The 16,114-nt window shown below is 34.7% G+C and overlaps 1 protein-coding gene across 1 annotated transcript in view; it reads left to right on the plus strand.

Annotated features, from left to right (window-relative positions):
- Positions 1-16,114, plus strand: part of Diaph2 (diaphanous related formin 2) — a 555,303-nt gene that overhangs the window by 175,108 nt on the left and 364,081 nt on the right. Inside the window, exons 6-9 of the mRNA XM_031375373.1 lie at positions 7,483-7,557; positions 7,641-7,710; positions 11,566-11,702; positions 12,537-12,645. Of these exons, the coding sequence (XP_031231233.1) occupies positions 7,483-7,557; positions 7,641-7,710; positions 11,566-11,702; positions 12,537-12,645 (391 nt within the window). The remainder of the gene's footprint in view (positions 1-7,482; positions 7,558-7,640; positions 7,711-11,565; positions 11,703-12,536; positions 12,646-16,114) is intronic.

Raw genomic sequence — 16,114 nt, forward strand, 5'->3', positions numbered from 1 at the left:
TCCTAAGGGGTTATAGGACTGTTTATATAGTTTACCTGATCTTGATTTAATTTTGGTATGTTGAGTCTGTCTAGAAAGTCATCTATTTCATCTAGATTTTCCCGTTTTGTATAGTATAGACTTTTGTAGTAGGTTCTGATGTATATTTTTAATTTCCTCAGTTTCTCTTATGTATTCCTTTTCATTTCTGATTTTGTTAATTTGGATACTATCTTTGTGTTCTTATGTTAGGTTTTCTAAGGGTTTATCTACCTTTCTGATTTTCTCAAAGAACCAGCTCTTGGTTTTGCTGATTCTTTGTATTGTTCTCTTTGTTTCTAATTGGTTGATTTCAGCCCAGACTTTGACTAGCTGTGGACTATGGAAGCTGAAGAACAATCAAAGAGTTGGGTTGTAATATGTTAGAAAAATAAATATTAATTCTGTCTGGCTATCTTATTTTTTCCCATTTTGTGGTTATAAATTGTATGTAGGTACTGTTCTCAATCCTGCAAAAAGTGAATGTGAAAAACAAATTTCAGCTTGGTGTTGGCATGATAATTTGTGATCTAGTTTTTTATGAGTTTCAAGTAGGAGGAATGCAGTTTCATAGAATACAGAAGCATATACCTATGTGAGATCTACACACACACACACACACACACACACACACACACAAATCTATGTTTATTCTATTGTAAAATTCAGGCATTTTAACACATCACTGGTATGGCTCACAAAGTACATCCATTGATGGATTGATGGATGAAAGGGTGTTCTCTTTAACTGTTAAATAAGCATTGTGAATGCCAATGCCATTAACATATATTTTCTTCTTCTCCATTCTTCCTGAATAGCTTTCTTACCCAAAATTTCAGGGAATATTCCAGATACACTCTATATCGTTTTCTTTAGCAGTACTTCAATGATTTCTTATAAGACTCAGGGCATTAAAAATCTATAATAACATGGATTATAATGGGGTACATATGAATATGTGAACTAGGCTATAAATGAAGGGATTTATTATGTGCTTGTATGGATAAATTCAGTGTACTTTTGTAGCTATCATGAAATCTTCAGTGAGTTATTGGAAAAACTGTTAGGTAGATTGAGTATTGAGTAATATTTGTTAAGTTACACTACACTTGTGTTAATTGTGACTGAGTAAAAAAGAAAGGTAAAATCTGATTCTAGATGATTATGGAAGTTACCACATAGTATTCTTCATATTTTTCCTTTGGTATTATTCTCTGCTTTTGTATCTCTTGCAACTTTGTCATCAACAGTGAATTGGAACTTATATTCAGGTTGGGATAACTCGGGTACATTTATTTCTTAAAGTGCTGTCCCTGAATTAGATTTTTTATTAGATATTTTATTTATTTACATGTCATATGATTTCTTCTTTGCCAGTTTCCCCTCCAAAAAACAAACAAACAAACAAACAAAAACAACAAGAACAAACACCTGTTGCCTCCCCCCATGCCATGCTTACCACCCTCCCCCACTTTTTGGCCCTGGCATTCCCCTACACTGGGGCACAGAACCTTCACAGGGCAAAGGGCCTCTTCTCCCATTGATGATCAACTTTGCAATCCTCTACTATACACATGCTGCCAGAACAGTCAGTCCCACCATGTACAGTCCTTGGTTGGTGGTTGAGTCCCTGGAAGTTCTGAGGGTGCTAGTTATTTCATATTGTTGTTTGTCCTAAGGGGCTGCAAACCCCTCAGCTCCTTTGGTCCTTTCTCTAACTCCTTCATTGGGGACCCTGTACTCTTAACTGAGATGGCTGTGAGCCTCTACATCTGTGTTAGTAAGGTACTGTCAGAACCTCTCAGGAGATAGCTATATTAGGCTGGCTTGTCATTCCTTCAGTCTCTGCTCCATAATTAGTCTCTGCAACTCCTTCCATTGGGTATTTTGATCCCCCTTTTAAGAAGGAATGAAATGTCCACATTTTGGTCTTCCTTATTCTTGAGTTCCTTGTGGTTTGTGGGTTGTTCTTCCTGTATTCCAAACTTCTGGGCTAACAACCACTTATCAGAGAGTGCATACCATGTGATTGGGATACTTCACCCTGAGTTAGATTTTAAATACCATCTTCAAATGCATTACTACAGTTCTATATGCCTCAACTCGTATTCTATAAGAGCCGCAATTGATATACTTTGTAAAACTTGTGTCAGCAGCTTGACTTCTATTCAAGTTTTATATCCTCTGGTAGTGAGATTGTTTTTGGTTGGGGGGCAGTGTATACCACAGTCTAGAGGTACTCTTAGCCTGTGTCTCACTTTCAAAAGGGTGCCTGTACTTCATAAAAACCCCTTTACTAAGCCAGTCATTTTAAAATTTACCAAGCATTGCAGTCACTTTTAATGACATTCAAGCCTACTTGGCTGCCATCTCACCTCCCCTGGGGATTGATTCTATAGTTCTTGTGTATGGCCCCACAATTTAAATTATTAGCACATTCACAATGATATTGATGGTGCTGGTCTGAGGTACATAATTAGAGCAACACTTAGTTTGGGTGTTATCATTTTTAACAAACAAACGCCCAGTCTTGAAACCTAGCCAACATTTGTTTTAATTAAAGCTGTTCCATCCAGCTTCTTTTTTTTGTTGTCTTTTTTTATATGATTTTGTTGCATGTGCTTACTTACCTAATGCTACAAATGTCAGAGAGAATATGGCAAGAGGCTATACACTGCTTGATGCCTGAGAGAGAGAAATGGAGTTGGCAAGAAAAAAAAGGGAGGGAGGTTACTTATTGAGTTTCTGAGTATAATCAGGGTACACCATGTTTAGTTTAGCTCCCTACCACCAAATTCCTCATGGGGTCTTTTTCTAGTATAAAACCTTCAGTCTCTGTCTAGGTTTACTCTTCCATTATCAGATGCATTCTCAGTTGAAAGTTCTTACTACCTAATTTGTAATAAATAAACTTGTGCTTTTACCCTTAATTTTCAGAATTATGTAATTTTTATTATTTATTTATTTATTTATTTACACTCCAGATTTTATTTCCCTTTAGTTCCACCCTCTGACTGTTCCACATCCCATACCTCCTCCTCAATCGCCTGTCTCCACATGGATGTTCCCTCCCCCAACCCTCACATCACTACACCTCTAAACTCCCATGGGCCTCCAGTCTCTTGAGGGTTAAGTGCAACTTCTCTGACTGAACACAGACCCAGCAGTCCTCTGCTGTATATGTGTTGGGAGCCTCGTATCAACTAGTGTATGCTGCCTTGTTGGTGGCCCAGTGTTTGAGAGATCTTGAGGATCCAGGTTAATTGAGACTGCTGGTCTTCCTAAAGGGTTGCCCTCCTCTTCAGCTTCTTTCAGCTTTTCCCTAATTCAACCACAGGGGTCAGCAGTGCCTCTCCATTGATTGGGTACAAATATCTCCATCTGACTCTTTCAGCTGCTTGTTGGGTCAGTCATGACAGGTCCCCTTTTGTGAGCACTCCATAGCTTTAGTAATGGCATCAGGCATTGGAGCCTCCCTTTGAGCTGGATCCCACTTTGGGCCTGTCACTGGACCTTCTTTTCCTCAGGCTTCTCTCCATTTCCATCTCTGCAGTTCTTTCAGACAGGAACAATTATGGGTCAGAGTTTTGACTGTGGGATGGTGACCCCATCACTCACTAGATGCCCTGACTTTCTGCTCGAGGTGGGCTCTACAAGTTCCCTCTCCCCAATGTAGGGCATTTCATTTAATGTCACTTTCTTTGATACCTGAGAATCCTCCCTGGAGGTTCCACCCCTCTGGTACATTCTGGAGGATCCCTCTAAGCTGCTACCTCCTGATGTTGCCTATTCCCATTCTTTGGCTGGCCCTCAGGGCTTCAGTCCTTTTCCCACACCCAATACCAGGTCATGTTCCCCTCTTTCCACTCCCAGTCCACTTTACTTCCCAGGTCCCTCCCTCCCTCCCCTTTTGTGATTGCTTTCTTCTCCCTCCCAAGTGGGACTGAGGTGTCCTCACTTGGGACCTTCAGCTTGTTGACCATTTTGAGTTCTATGGACTGTATCTTGGGTATTCTGTACTTCTTTTTTGGCTAATACCCACTTATTAGTGAGTACATACCATTCATGTTATTTTGGGGCTGTTACCTCACTCAGGATAATATTTCTAGTTCCATCCATTTGCCTGCAAAACTCATGTTGTCCTCATTCTAAATATGAGTTGTGTTCCATTGAATAAATGAACTACAGTTTTAAAATAACAATAATTTTTTAAAGTGATAATAATTTTCATCGAATGAATCTAAAATGCACTTAACCATGCATTCTTAGGTAGTCTGGATTTGTGGGTGACTGATTTCAAATGAATAAATAAAAAAACATTCTCTTCTGTCAAATACTTTCCCAGATGAAGAAATAATCCTAATAATTTAGTAGTGCTGGGTATAAAGAAAACATGAGTAATATTTACAATCAAATATAATTCCTAAGCATTAAATTTGAAGAACTCAATGACCTTTTTCTTCTCAAATGTTGAAGCAGATTCTAAAGGCTGTAAATATAGGTTTGTTTAGACTCCTACAATGTTAAGACCGATCTAAGCTATTGTTCTATGATCATATTTGTAGATTTCTCTCTGGGATGGATTTAATACTACACATTATATTTAGAACTGATATTCCTTTATCTTTGTACCACTAACCCACTGATTATTAAGAGTCATTGAGAAAATAGCTCATTGCATTGGATGACTATATGCCGCAATTGAATAGTAGCTCACTGCCAGTTATCATTACAATACCATATTGATTTCTTCTTTCATTGTGGAAAACAAAGCTATATTCATTTAAAATGAGCTTCCATACAATTGAGAATGTGACTGGCTCTGATTATCAGCTGTTTTAAATTATACCTTCTCCAATAATCTGGTGACTCTCACTGATAATCTGATAAAATATTTTTTTTTCTATGTTGATATATTTATCTTAGGTAGATAGGAAGTGGACAGTATTTTCCATTAATTTTGTATTTCTTTGCTATGACACCATGATGAAGGCAAAAGATAGAAGAAAAGGCCTATTGGTGGCCTTACAGTTTCAGAGGGTTCAATCCATGCCCATCATTGTGGGAGGCTAGCAGGCATGGTGCTGGAGCAGTAGCTGGGAGATTACATCTTGATTCAGATGCTGAAGCAGAGATAGCTAATTGGGAATTTTATGAGCTTTTGAAATTTCAAAGCCTGCTCCACTGTGACAGCCCTAACCCAGCAAGCCTACATCACCTCATCCTTCTCAAATAGTTCTACCAACAAAGAACCAAATTATTCAAATATAAGAGCCTATGGGAGCCAGGCTTATTCACTATCAGAGAAAGTTTACATACTATGGAATACATAAACACATGGTTTTAATATATGGAGTATCTGTGACGTACATGACCTCAGTGGTATAATGGATGTGTGGTTTCTATGAGGCCTCATATTCTGTCCTCAGTGTTGCAACATTTGTATATGTATGTAGGTAGTATAAATTCTAATGACTATTTTACAAGCTTCTGTGTGTTTATTTAACTTTGTGAAACATGACTACCTATTCTTTTAACCAAAATTAGATCTTAATTTAAATTAGTAAATATTTATTGTTTACAACTATGTCATAAATGATATGTAAACTACTCTAATAGGGACAATGGATAATAAATACATGTCTGAGAAAGTACAGTGTATTTAGGGAATTTATAATCCAAATGAAAAGGCAAGGTATATAATAAAAGTCATGGCAGACATTAAGTGATAAGATTATAGAGAGAACAGTATCTTATTAATTCTTGACACCCGAGATCTCTCAAACACTGGACCACCAACCAGGCAGCATACACCAGCTGATATGAGGCCCCCAACACATATACAGCAGAGGACTGCAGGGTCTGTGCTCAGTGAAAGAAGTTGCACCTAACCCTCAAGAGACTAGAGGCCCCAGGGAGTGTGGAGGTCAGGTGTAGTGAGGGTTGGGGATTTAGACATCCTCATGGAGACAGAGTGGTGGGGAGGAGGTGTGGGATGTGGAAGAGTTGGAGGATGGACTGGGGAGGGATAAAATCTGGAGTGTAAATAAATAAATAAATAGATAGATAAATAAATAAATAAAAGCAAAAGCAAAAGATTATAGAGAAAGTTCTTAAAGAAGAACACAAATTTGGTTGAAGGTTTCCAGGGTATGCAGAGATCACTAATGGTTAAAAATAGACATTTAATACTCAGAGGCCTCAAGAAATGATATTATGGTTTTCTCCTTAGAAGAAAGAATAAATAAACTAACAAAGAAATTTCTGAGAGAAATCTTGAAATGATCATTTATATGATTCCATTGGCAAATGTGGTTTAAAGTCTCAGGCTGGAAAGGTAGGTTAGACTCTATGAAAATGTCAGCATGAGGGATCATTGAGGCAATTCCAGTAGATATTTGGACTGAAGAATATTGCGGAGTGTTCAGTTAGATATTTTAAATGTAAAATGAATAAAAGAAAAAAATGTAGCTACATAGACTTACCCTGGAATTTTTCAGCCATGTTAAGGTAAACTAATATAGTTTTAAAATAGGTTTTAGCATAAACCATGAAAGGGACAGAGGAGCATTTAGAGGAAGCATGGTAGAAGCTGAAACATTCATAACTAGATACCTAATAGTCTAGTGTTTTAACATAAATGATATATAATCTTCTGCTATTTTCCAACCCCACTAATACATTCCCTCCCACAAAGTTGATGGAACATTCCAAACACAGTATTTAACATCTTAGCAATTACTTTTCTGATTACTCATTACATTTCATATCTATCTTCAGTGCTTTATTCAGGTAGCATTTTAACATAGAACCTTTTCCTGGCCACATAGTATATACTAGCATCTTGGCCTTTCAGTTGTTTAAAAAAAGTTGTTTGTCTTCATCGCTCCAAAGCACTGTTTATACCATTTGTTACTTATTCATTATCTAGCTTCTATTTATTACTAGTAGGCTCCAAGAGGTTAAGGGCTTAGTTACATTGCCCATTTTATCTATGTTGCATACATACTTGGTACCTTGTAGATGCTCTGCAGCTGTTTATGAAATGAGCAGAATAAATGGAAAGTTGAAAGAGAATGGCAGGCCAAACAATTAAGCCAGTATTTCAAGTCTGAAGGAATCAAAGGGTAATGGTGTTATTAAGAGAATATTGAAGAGTGTAGGAGGAGTTGATTTGTGAGAGTAGAAATAGTGGGAGATAAATTTAGCTCATAAATTCTGACTTAAGTATGTGAAGCTGGTGAAATATCTTATGCAGCGCAATATAGGCACAAGGAAACCATGAAGAGAGGTTCAGGATTTAGATGAGGATATCAGGGTCAGCAGCAGAGTCGAGCCTTTTATCACAGGGGAAAAATCATAATAGCAGTAAGGCAGGATATCATATTTGATAACCAAAATTTTATTTTTAATATCTAATATGTTAAGTATAGAAGTTACTTATATATTCTTTTTCATTCTTAGCTGGGTTAACAACTTTGGCTATGAAGGACTTGGAGTCTTACTGGATGTGCTGGAGAAGCTTCTGGACAAAAAGCAGTAAGAATAAACATTTAAAACCTTTTTACACATTGGAAAAATTAAACGCAACCTAATATGACTTTTTTTTATTACTGATTTAGGCAAGAAAATATCGACAAAAAGAATCAGTACAAAGTCATTCAGTGCCTGAAAGCATTTATGAATAATAAGGTAAATGGCATTTCCTTCTCCCTCTGCTACAAAAGGGGGATCTTGCTTGACAGTATGAAAGTAAGCAACAAATAAAATAGTGGGTACTTATTCTAGTTTCAGTAATATGTTTATAATGCACATTACCCTATGTTTTCTTTAATGGGCCTTAAAAGTATATTTTGCTTTACATAATATTTACTGGTGTATTTTGCAATTATGTCAACAATATTAGGTTAGCTCTCAGATGATATATTTTTCCTTTCATGATTATGAAATTTTATTTATTTCAAAAGATTTATTTTTTTATTTGAGCCTAGCCTTTAATTGCTGAGCCATAACCCATAGAACCAGAGACTTTAGGCAAAGAGAACAGCTCTAGGTTGGGCTGTGGCATCTCCCTTGGAAAGGTAAATAGTATAACTCATTTTCATACAAACACCTAAAGCAGATAAACCACAAAAAATGATATTTAGTTACAGAGTTCAAAGCAACAAAGTTATAAAGTGTCTGAGAGTGTTTTCCAGTAAGTATCATGTTTATATTACCATTATGGGATAGCTCATATTTCTGACACATTCATTTGTGAATAAACTTATGCCAAGGTTTGTTACTGTCAGGGAAAGGTTGCAGGCTGGGACAATCCCTTTGTGTCCATTACATATTATTTTTTATTTGGATTTGCTTATTATATTTTGTAGTTCCTTACTTCTCTTTCTATCACACAAGGATGGCTTTTAAACTTAAATAAAAATGTCATGCTGAATAAACTAAAAAAAAAAAAAAAGATTTATTTATGTGTATATATTTCTATTGCTAATAAATGTATGTACAGCACGTGCATGCAGATACCCATTGAGGCCATAAAAATTCATATTCGCTAGAACTCAAGCTCCAGGCTTGAGCTGCCTAAGGTGGGTACTAGGATTTGAACCTGTGTTCTTCATAAGAAGAGTGTGTACTCTTAACTGCTGAAGGATCTCTTAATCCCAAGTAGTACAAATATTTAAATGTCATAAGTTGAGTATAGTTCCCATACAGATAGCAAAATTTTATATATATATATGGAAAATTTAAGGGTAGGGATAAGTTTCATCTAGTTTTGTGAGCGTGTGATAAGGCTGAGATATATTTTGATGTTGAATCAGTTTCAGTTGTTCAATATGCATAAAAGAAATCTATGGAAAATAGAATGGATTTTTATGTATGTATAATTTTGCTTGTATTATACAATATTCTGGAGACATACACATAAAATAACTAATTAATCAGTTTGCTTAATTACATAATGTCCTTTAGATGATATTTTAATAATCTCAAAGTACTTAATAGAAACACCAATTATAACAATAACCAGAAACTTGCTAAATTTAAAGTATAACCATTAAAAATCAATACAATAATATTGTATATTTAAGTAATATATAAACAATTTCTTTGTCATGTGTGATTATATATTACTGTCTGTATGACATGCCCATATTAACCAGCAAATAATATTATTGGTACATGCAGTATGGTACGTGATTGTTAATGATATTTTCATCACTTCACTATTATTTTTACATTGAATTATGCATAGGTATGATGTATGGATACATGTGTGTGAAAGTCAAAGTATAACTTGAGGGAGTCACTTCTCTTTTTCCACTGTGTGTTTCCCAAGATTCAAGCTTCAGTTGTCAGATAGACATTTTATTGAGTACCTTCATCTCCTGAGCCATCTCACTGACCCATCTGAAAATTTCTAATCAAGTGACTCCTATCAGTTCTATTACAGACCTTGTATGTCTGTACTTTTGGAATTTAGATCGCACATGTCATGGTATCTGATTCCTAACAGCAATGAACTTAATTGAACATTGCTTCTCCACAGCTCAAGAAGAATCTCTTTCTGCAACTGACAAAAGTAGTAACTTTATAGAAAGAGAACACAGCACCAGAAATCAGAGATGCAATTCATATTTTGCCATTCCTAAGTAGACATGGCCTTTGAAAAATTACTTAGCCTCTGGCTAATCGGTCTTCTCCTCTGTAAATTGAGCTATGGGAGCTTTTGTTCTGTATTCTTATTGATTCATGTTGCCAACTATCATAGTTTTTAAGATAACAACTCATTATAATTAGAATAGTGACTAAAGAAATTTATAACAATAGAATTTCATATAGAGCCCTATCCCCACAGGTAATACTCAGATGTGTTAAGGCTTACTTTTTTTTTCCTTATCTGTTTGGCAGTTTTGAAGAACATGATGATCTAATTTAAATTATTCTAAACAGAAGTTTTTGTTACTCTGTGTTTATGAATATATATCTTCACCACATGAATAAATGAGACTTTTAAATTACAAGAATGATAAACAATCCATAAAAACAGACCTTCTGAGTAGAAAACACACAGTGATATATTCATTTTAAGTTGGAATACATTTTCCAAATCGAGGAAAGTAAATTTCATGTGAAATGGCTTGAATGTTATTTTGGGGGTCCTTGAAGTTGAGGTTACTTATATCAGAAACCATTTTACAGTCTTAATGTCCCCTTATTTATTCAGACCCACAGTTAAAGTCATCTTAAAATGTTTAGCTAGGCCCACTTTTCTCATACAAGTTAAATTAAGAACCACCATGCTGTTCATATGTTATCTTATAATAGTTTCCAATGAAACGTAATGTTGCCATGGAACTGTAAAATGAAGCAAACTTTTAATGAGATAGTAGAAATATACTTTTTAAGATAAAGATAAAAGAAATTATATTAACTTATTATACCTTAATATTAATTTTTGTCTTGTAAACCTAGTAGTTTGCAGTTGTGGATGCATGTGTACACATATCTGGGGTCATTCCTAGAAAACTGAAACTGAAATTTTTTTGCATATGCTATTGTGATGTTTAAGGGAACCCAAGTGAGTCTCTGAGTCCCTGATGCTTGTTAGTGCCTAAGAGATGAGGTAGATGGTCAAGTAAATAGGGGACAATCCATACTGTATTTGTATTACTTTAACAAATATAGTATACATGAAAGCTTTTTAGCATTTTGGATCCTCTGTTTACCTTAATTTTCAATGTAAATATATTGGAAAAGTTAGCTACAAATTCCACACTTTGCTATGGACATGTTATGACATAAAAAAATGGCATTCCCCTACACTGGGGCACAGAACCTTCATAGGGCCGAGGTCCTCTCCTCCCATTGATGATTGAATTTGCAATCCTGTACTATACACTTGCTGCCAGAACAATCAGACCCCTCCATGTGCAGTCCTTGGTTAGTGGTTGAGACCCTGGGAGCTCTGAGGGTACTAGTTAGTTCATATTGTTGTTCATCCTAAGGGACTGCAACCCCCTCAGCTCCATTGGTCCAGAAAGTGGGAGAGGGCAGGGTGGCAGGCATGGGGAGGGGGGAGGCAACAGGGGTTTGTTTTTGTTGTTTTTGTTTGTTTCTTTGTTTTTTGGAGGGGAAACTGGGAATGGAGAAATTTACATGTAAATAAAGAAAATATCTAATAAAAAACACTCATGTACAAAATAAATAAATTAAAAATAAAAAAAATGTCTTTAGAAAGTATAGTCAATATGTTTTCTATGTGTTCTTGTTTGTTAAGCTAGTATTATTCCCATATTTTCTGAAAATTAAATTCTGAGGAATAAAGAAAATCATTTTTCTTGAAGCCACAAAAATTCTGAGATGTACTCATTTCAAATAAAATACAAAGAATAACTGTATTTGAGGGGAATTTACATAATTAAATATGACACTACCCTGAAGATACTGCTTTTTGAATTTTCTTTCATTTTGGGTTTATTTTAAATGAAAACTACATTCCGTAGACGTTTAAATTTTAATGAGAGTTCTTTTGTTTGTTTTCTTTAGTTTGGACTACAAAGGATTCTAGGTGATGAGAGAAGCCTTTTACTGTTGGCAAGAACAATTGACCCGAAACAACAGAATATGATGACTGAAACAGTCAAAATCCTTTCTGCTATTTGCATTGTTGGGGAAGAGAACATGTAAGTATTGATATGTTCTATTTATTGCATTGAAAAATGACACCTGTGAAATTAGTATTTTTATTTTTTCTTTGTAACTTGAAGAAAAATAGTAGATCTTAGAACATTTTTGGTTGACACACTTATTTTATATTTTACCTTTTTTAGATATTGTATAGTCCAAAATTGTTAAAGATTAAATTTAAAAAGAACAAATGAAATTTTGTCCCATCAATGCCATCATTAGTCAATTGGAAATATTTTAAAAATTCAAAAAGTTATTTTGGGAAACACAGGACACCCATACACATACATGCATGTATGTGTATGCACATCCACAAGCACATGAACACAGGCAACTCACTGGGTGTTGTAAATTTTTCTGGAAGGACAATCAATGCTATTAACTTTTAAGCTATCTCTCCAGATCCCAATTTGACTTCTTTAATCGAATCAGCTAGATGTTTTTATTTTGTACTTTTGTACTATTATATTTTACTTATCTTGTATGTTAACATGAAATGAAGTTCCTCATGAAAAACAAAGCACAGTATAAATTTGTAGATAAAAATTTGGCATGCACACACAAACAGCTCATACATAAAATAAAAATAGCATGTGAAATAATGTATATGCTACATAACTCAGTTTAGCTACTCTGAGAGAGGGATTATTCAAAGCATTTTCTTACATATTATGAGCATTTGAAAGATTTGTCTATTTTAAAAAAATATGAAAATTGCAAATGCCTTATATAAATATCAAACACTAATTTTAAAACCCAGAATGCACTATGCTTATATGTGTATAAGAAGTATTTCTCATTTCTTTTTTTTCTCTTGTTTTGGTATACAGTCTAGACAAACTTTTAGGGAGCATCACCGTTGCAGCTGAAAGAAATAGCAGAGAACGATTCTCCCCAATTGTGGAAGGCTTACAAAACAATGAAGCCTTGCATCTCCAGGTGGGCTCATTTTGTTATGAATCAATTGAAGAGTTGTTCAACTTCTTGGAGTGCCTGTTATTACACCACCTTTTAGCTGGCATCTATAATAAATTATATAATATAAAAGTGCAATTATTTGTTATTCCAAGTTTTTTTTCATTTTAAGTCACCTAAAATTAAGGAAATTGCTTCTTTGTTATTATATATATATATATATATATATATATATATATATATGTCATGCATTATTATCATTGATACCATAATTTCATATTTATTGGGAAATGAAAGCCTTAGCAGTGATCAGGAATAAAGCACTAATGCCTCAGTCAGTATTAGTATCTGAACAACTTAATAGAGCTTGTAGGCTTTTGTGGACATGTGAGAGAATAGTCAGGTATGGTAGCAAAGCATGGTACTCTTTAAGCACTCAGGTTATGAGTCAGAACTTGATATCAAAGTGCATTTTGTGTTAGTGTATATACCACTTGATGCTCCATGGAGATCATCACTTAAAGAGATTTTGCTTCTGTATTTAAATTTTCAAGTTATTTTATAGTAACTACATGTAAAAATTTTCTGCTTGATGTGAAACAAACACCATTGCTTTTTTTATTATGTTATAAAATATTGATATCATTTTTCTTATAGTTAGAAACTGTGGCAGAGAGAGACAGACAGACAGGGAGAGAGAGAGAGAGAGAGAGAGAGAGAGACAGAGAGACAGAGAGACAGAGACAGAGAGACAGAGAGAGACACAGAGACAGACATAGAAACAGAGACTGTCACAGAGACAGACACCCAGAATTTGTATTATTGTAATATTTTTTTTGGATATTTTAAAAGTATTTTGCTTGTATGATGAGTATGTTATCGTCTACTTCTTATGTATGAGTGTTTTTAAAATTGAAATTCCACATAGTGTTTTCATACTTTCTAATGAAAGCTCTCTTAGGTGACTTCTCTAATGTTTTGTCCATGTTGCTGTGTTGACTGTTCTTATATAACTATAATTTTTCACTGCCAGACATGTATATAGTAATCTTGAACTTTGTTTTTTGAAGCATCCAAAGATTAGGAGGACTCATATTTTATTTAGAATCAAAGTTTTCATTACATTTAGAATAGTTTCCCATATATGGGCAAGTACATTTACATTGTTTAAAAAAAATCTTTAAATGAAATTTCAGCCACAATCTTGAATTATCGTCAGTTTACTGACCAGAAAACTGAATTGTAAGCAGGCTATGTAATAAATCTTTTCAGAAAAACACAGTCCTTATGATTTAGAATGATGGCTTGAACTAATGGCTTTGGGATATAAGCATCTAGAAATGCATAGTATGTTCATTATAGTAGCACCTCCATATGAATGTGGCATTGTCTTTGTAGAGTAGTTTACCCCAGACAATGAAACACTGCTGACATTCTCTGGCCTTCATGGTGCTGCACAGAATAGAATGATTAAGTAGCAAGTATTTAACAAGTACCATATGGAGAAATTATAGACATCTTGCTAAATATTCAAGAAATTGTTGAATGCTGATTACAGATGCAAACATATGCAAACTACAATTTGAAATTTCCTATTTTAATGAGCTACAAAATTTAGTAATTTATTATATACAAAGCCTAGTACTCTCCTAAGAATTGTGAAGTAGGTTTATTAGGCATATTTAATGTGAATGAGGAAATATCCTCTAAAAGTTATAAAATATGTTCAGAATAGTGAAATTAAAAACAAAAGTTAAAATCTGTTATTTAAAATGTAATTTGTGTGTATTTTTTAACAGAATTACTTTTCTATTTTGGTAGTGTCATGAGACTTATTAGAATGTCATGAAGTAATTCTGTTAAAATACTGAACTAATTATATTTTAAACTAAAAACTTCTTACAGATGTTTTCTAGCTCAGCTTTGATAGGATTTTCATTACTTTCAGTGGTTGAAGAAACAGGTCGAGGATAAATCACATCCACACATGTGCTCTCTTCGTTGCCTTTCCTCCAGCTTATTTGCACTACTCAGGCTCCCACACTTTATTTCCTTCATTTCAACTTATTTACAGTTGCTGCCCTCTCATCTTCCTTTTCATTTCATAGTACACGTCTCTAGAAGAATGATCTATACTTATTTCCTCTATTTTCTAAATTACCTCTCACAACTGAGTTTTCTCACAGTTCCAATATTAAAACAACACAAAACTTTAATGATGGTCTAATTTCAAAATCCAATGTTTTCCTCTTAGTCGTGGCTACTTGTCACCATTGATCAGCATGTCCTTCTTGAAAATTTTATTTCCTTTGCTTCTCTGGGCACCATTCTTTCTGCCTGGTCTCTGAATACCCCAGCCTTTTCTCTGTTTTTCCTGCAGTTTTTCATTTTTTCTTCTGACTTTCCAGGAACATTTTTCCTATTTCCTATCACTCATCTTTACCAATTGTCATTTTACATCTATCTATCTATCTATCTATCTATCTATCTATCTATCTATATATATATATATATATATATATATATATATATTCACTAACATGTCTGTGCTCACAAATATACAGGTTTATTTTCTCCATGAATGTTTTCACTTGCTTCCATAGCTTAATATTTAACTGATTTCCAGCAAATCTCCTGATAATGTGAAGTGCACATTTCTCTCCCTACTCACATTCATGTCTTTAATGTGGACTCCTACAAGTTACAGATTTAAAATATCCTTTGTAAGTGATAAAGCACATAATCTTCCAAGCAGTTTACATATGCTAGCTCATTTAAATAACTCAGTAAATCTGAGAAGTATAGAAGTAGTACTTAATTAAGGGATACTTGAAGTTGGCCTTGAGGGAGAAGAGTGTCATTGATACTGTGTTTTCTGATAGAGAAACAATATTCAATGAGACTGGGAGGCAAGCAAAGTTTGTAATATGTAAAAATAGAAGCTCCCATGGTCTGTCACAGACATAATGAATGAAGATAAAAGACAATACAGAAATCCAGTTGTGTGTGTGTGTGTGTGTGTGTGTGTGTATGTGTGTATGTATATACACACACACACATATATATATATATTTATATATATACATATATACATATATTCAAAAAATTGGACAATAGAGTTGTGTTTTCATTGTAACAAGATAAATTCTGCCAGAGGTGGATGCTCTTAGCCAATCATTGGATTGAGCACAGGGAGCCAAATGGAGGACCTAGAGAAAGGACCCAAGGAGCTGAAGGGTTTGCAGTACCATAGGAGGAACAATGATATGAACCAACTAGTACCTTCAGAGCTCCCAGGAACTAAACTACCAACCAAAGAGTACACACAGCGGTACTCATGGCTCCAGCTGCATATGTATAGCACAGGATGGCCTAGTTGGTCATCAATGGGAGGAGTTGCCCTTGGTCCTGTGAAGGTTTTATGCCCCAGTGTAGGAGAATGCCAGAGCAAGGAAGCGGGAGTGGGTGGGTTGGTGAGCAGGGGGAGGGGGAG

The sequence above is a fragment of the Mastomys coucha genome, chromosome X (genome assembly GCF_008632895.1).
Source record: "Mastomys coucha isolate ucsf_1 chromosome X, UCSF_Mcou_1, whole genome shotgun sequence".
NCBI classification, from domain to species: domain Eukaryota; kingdom Metazoa; phylum Chordata; class Mammalia; order Rodentia; family Muridae; genus Mastomys; species Mastomys coucha.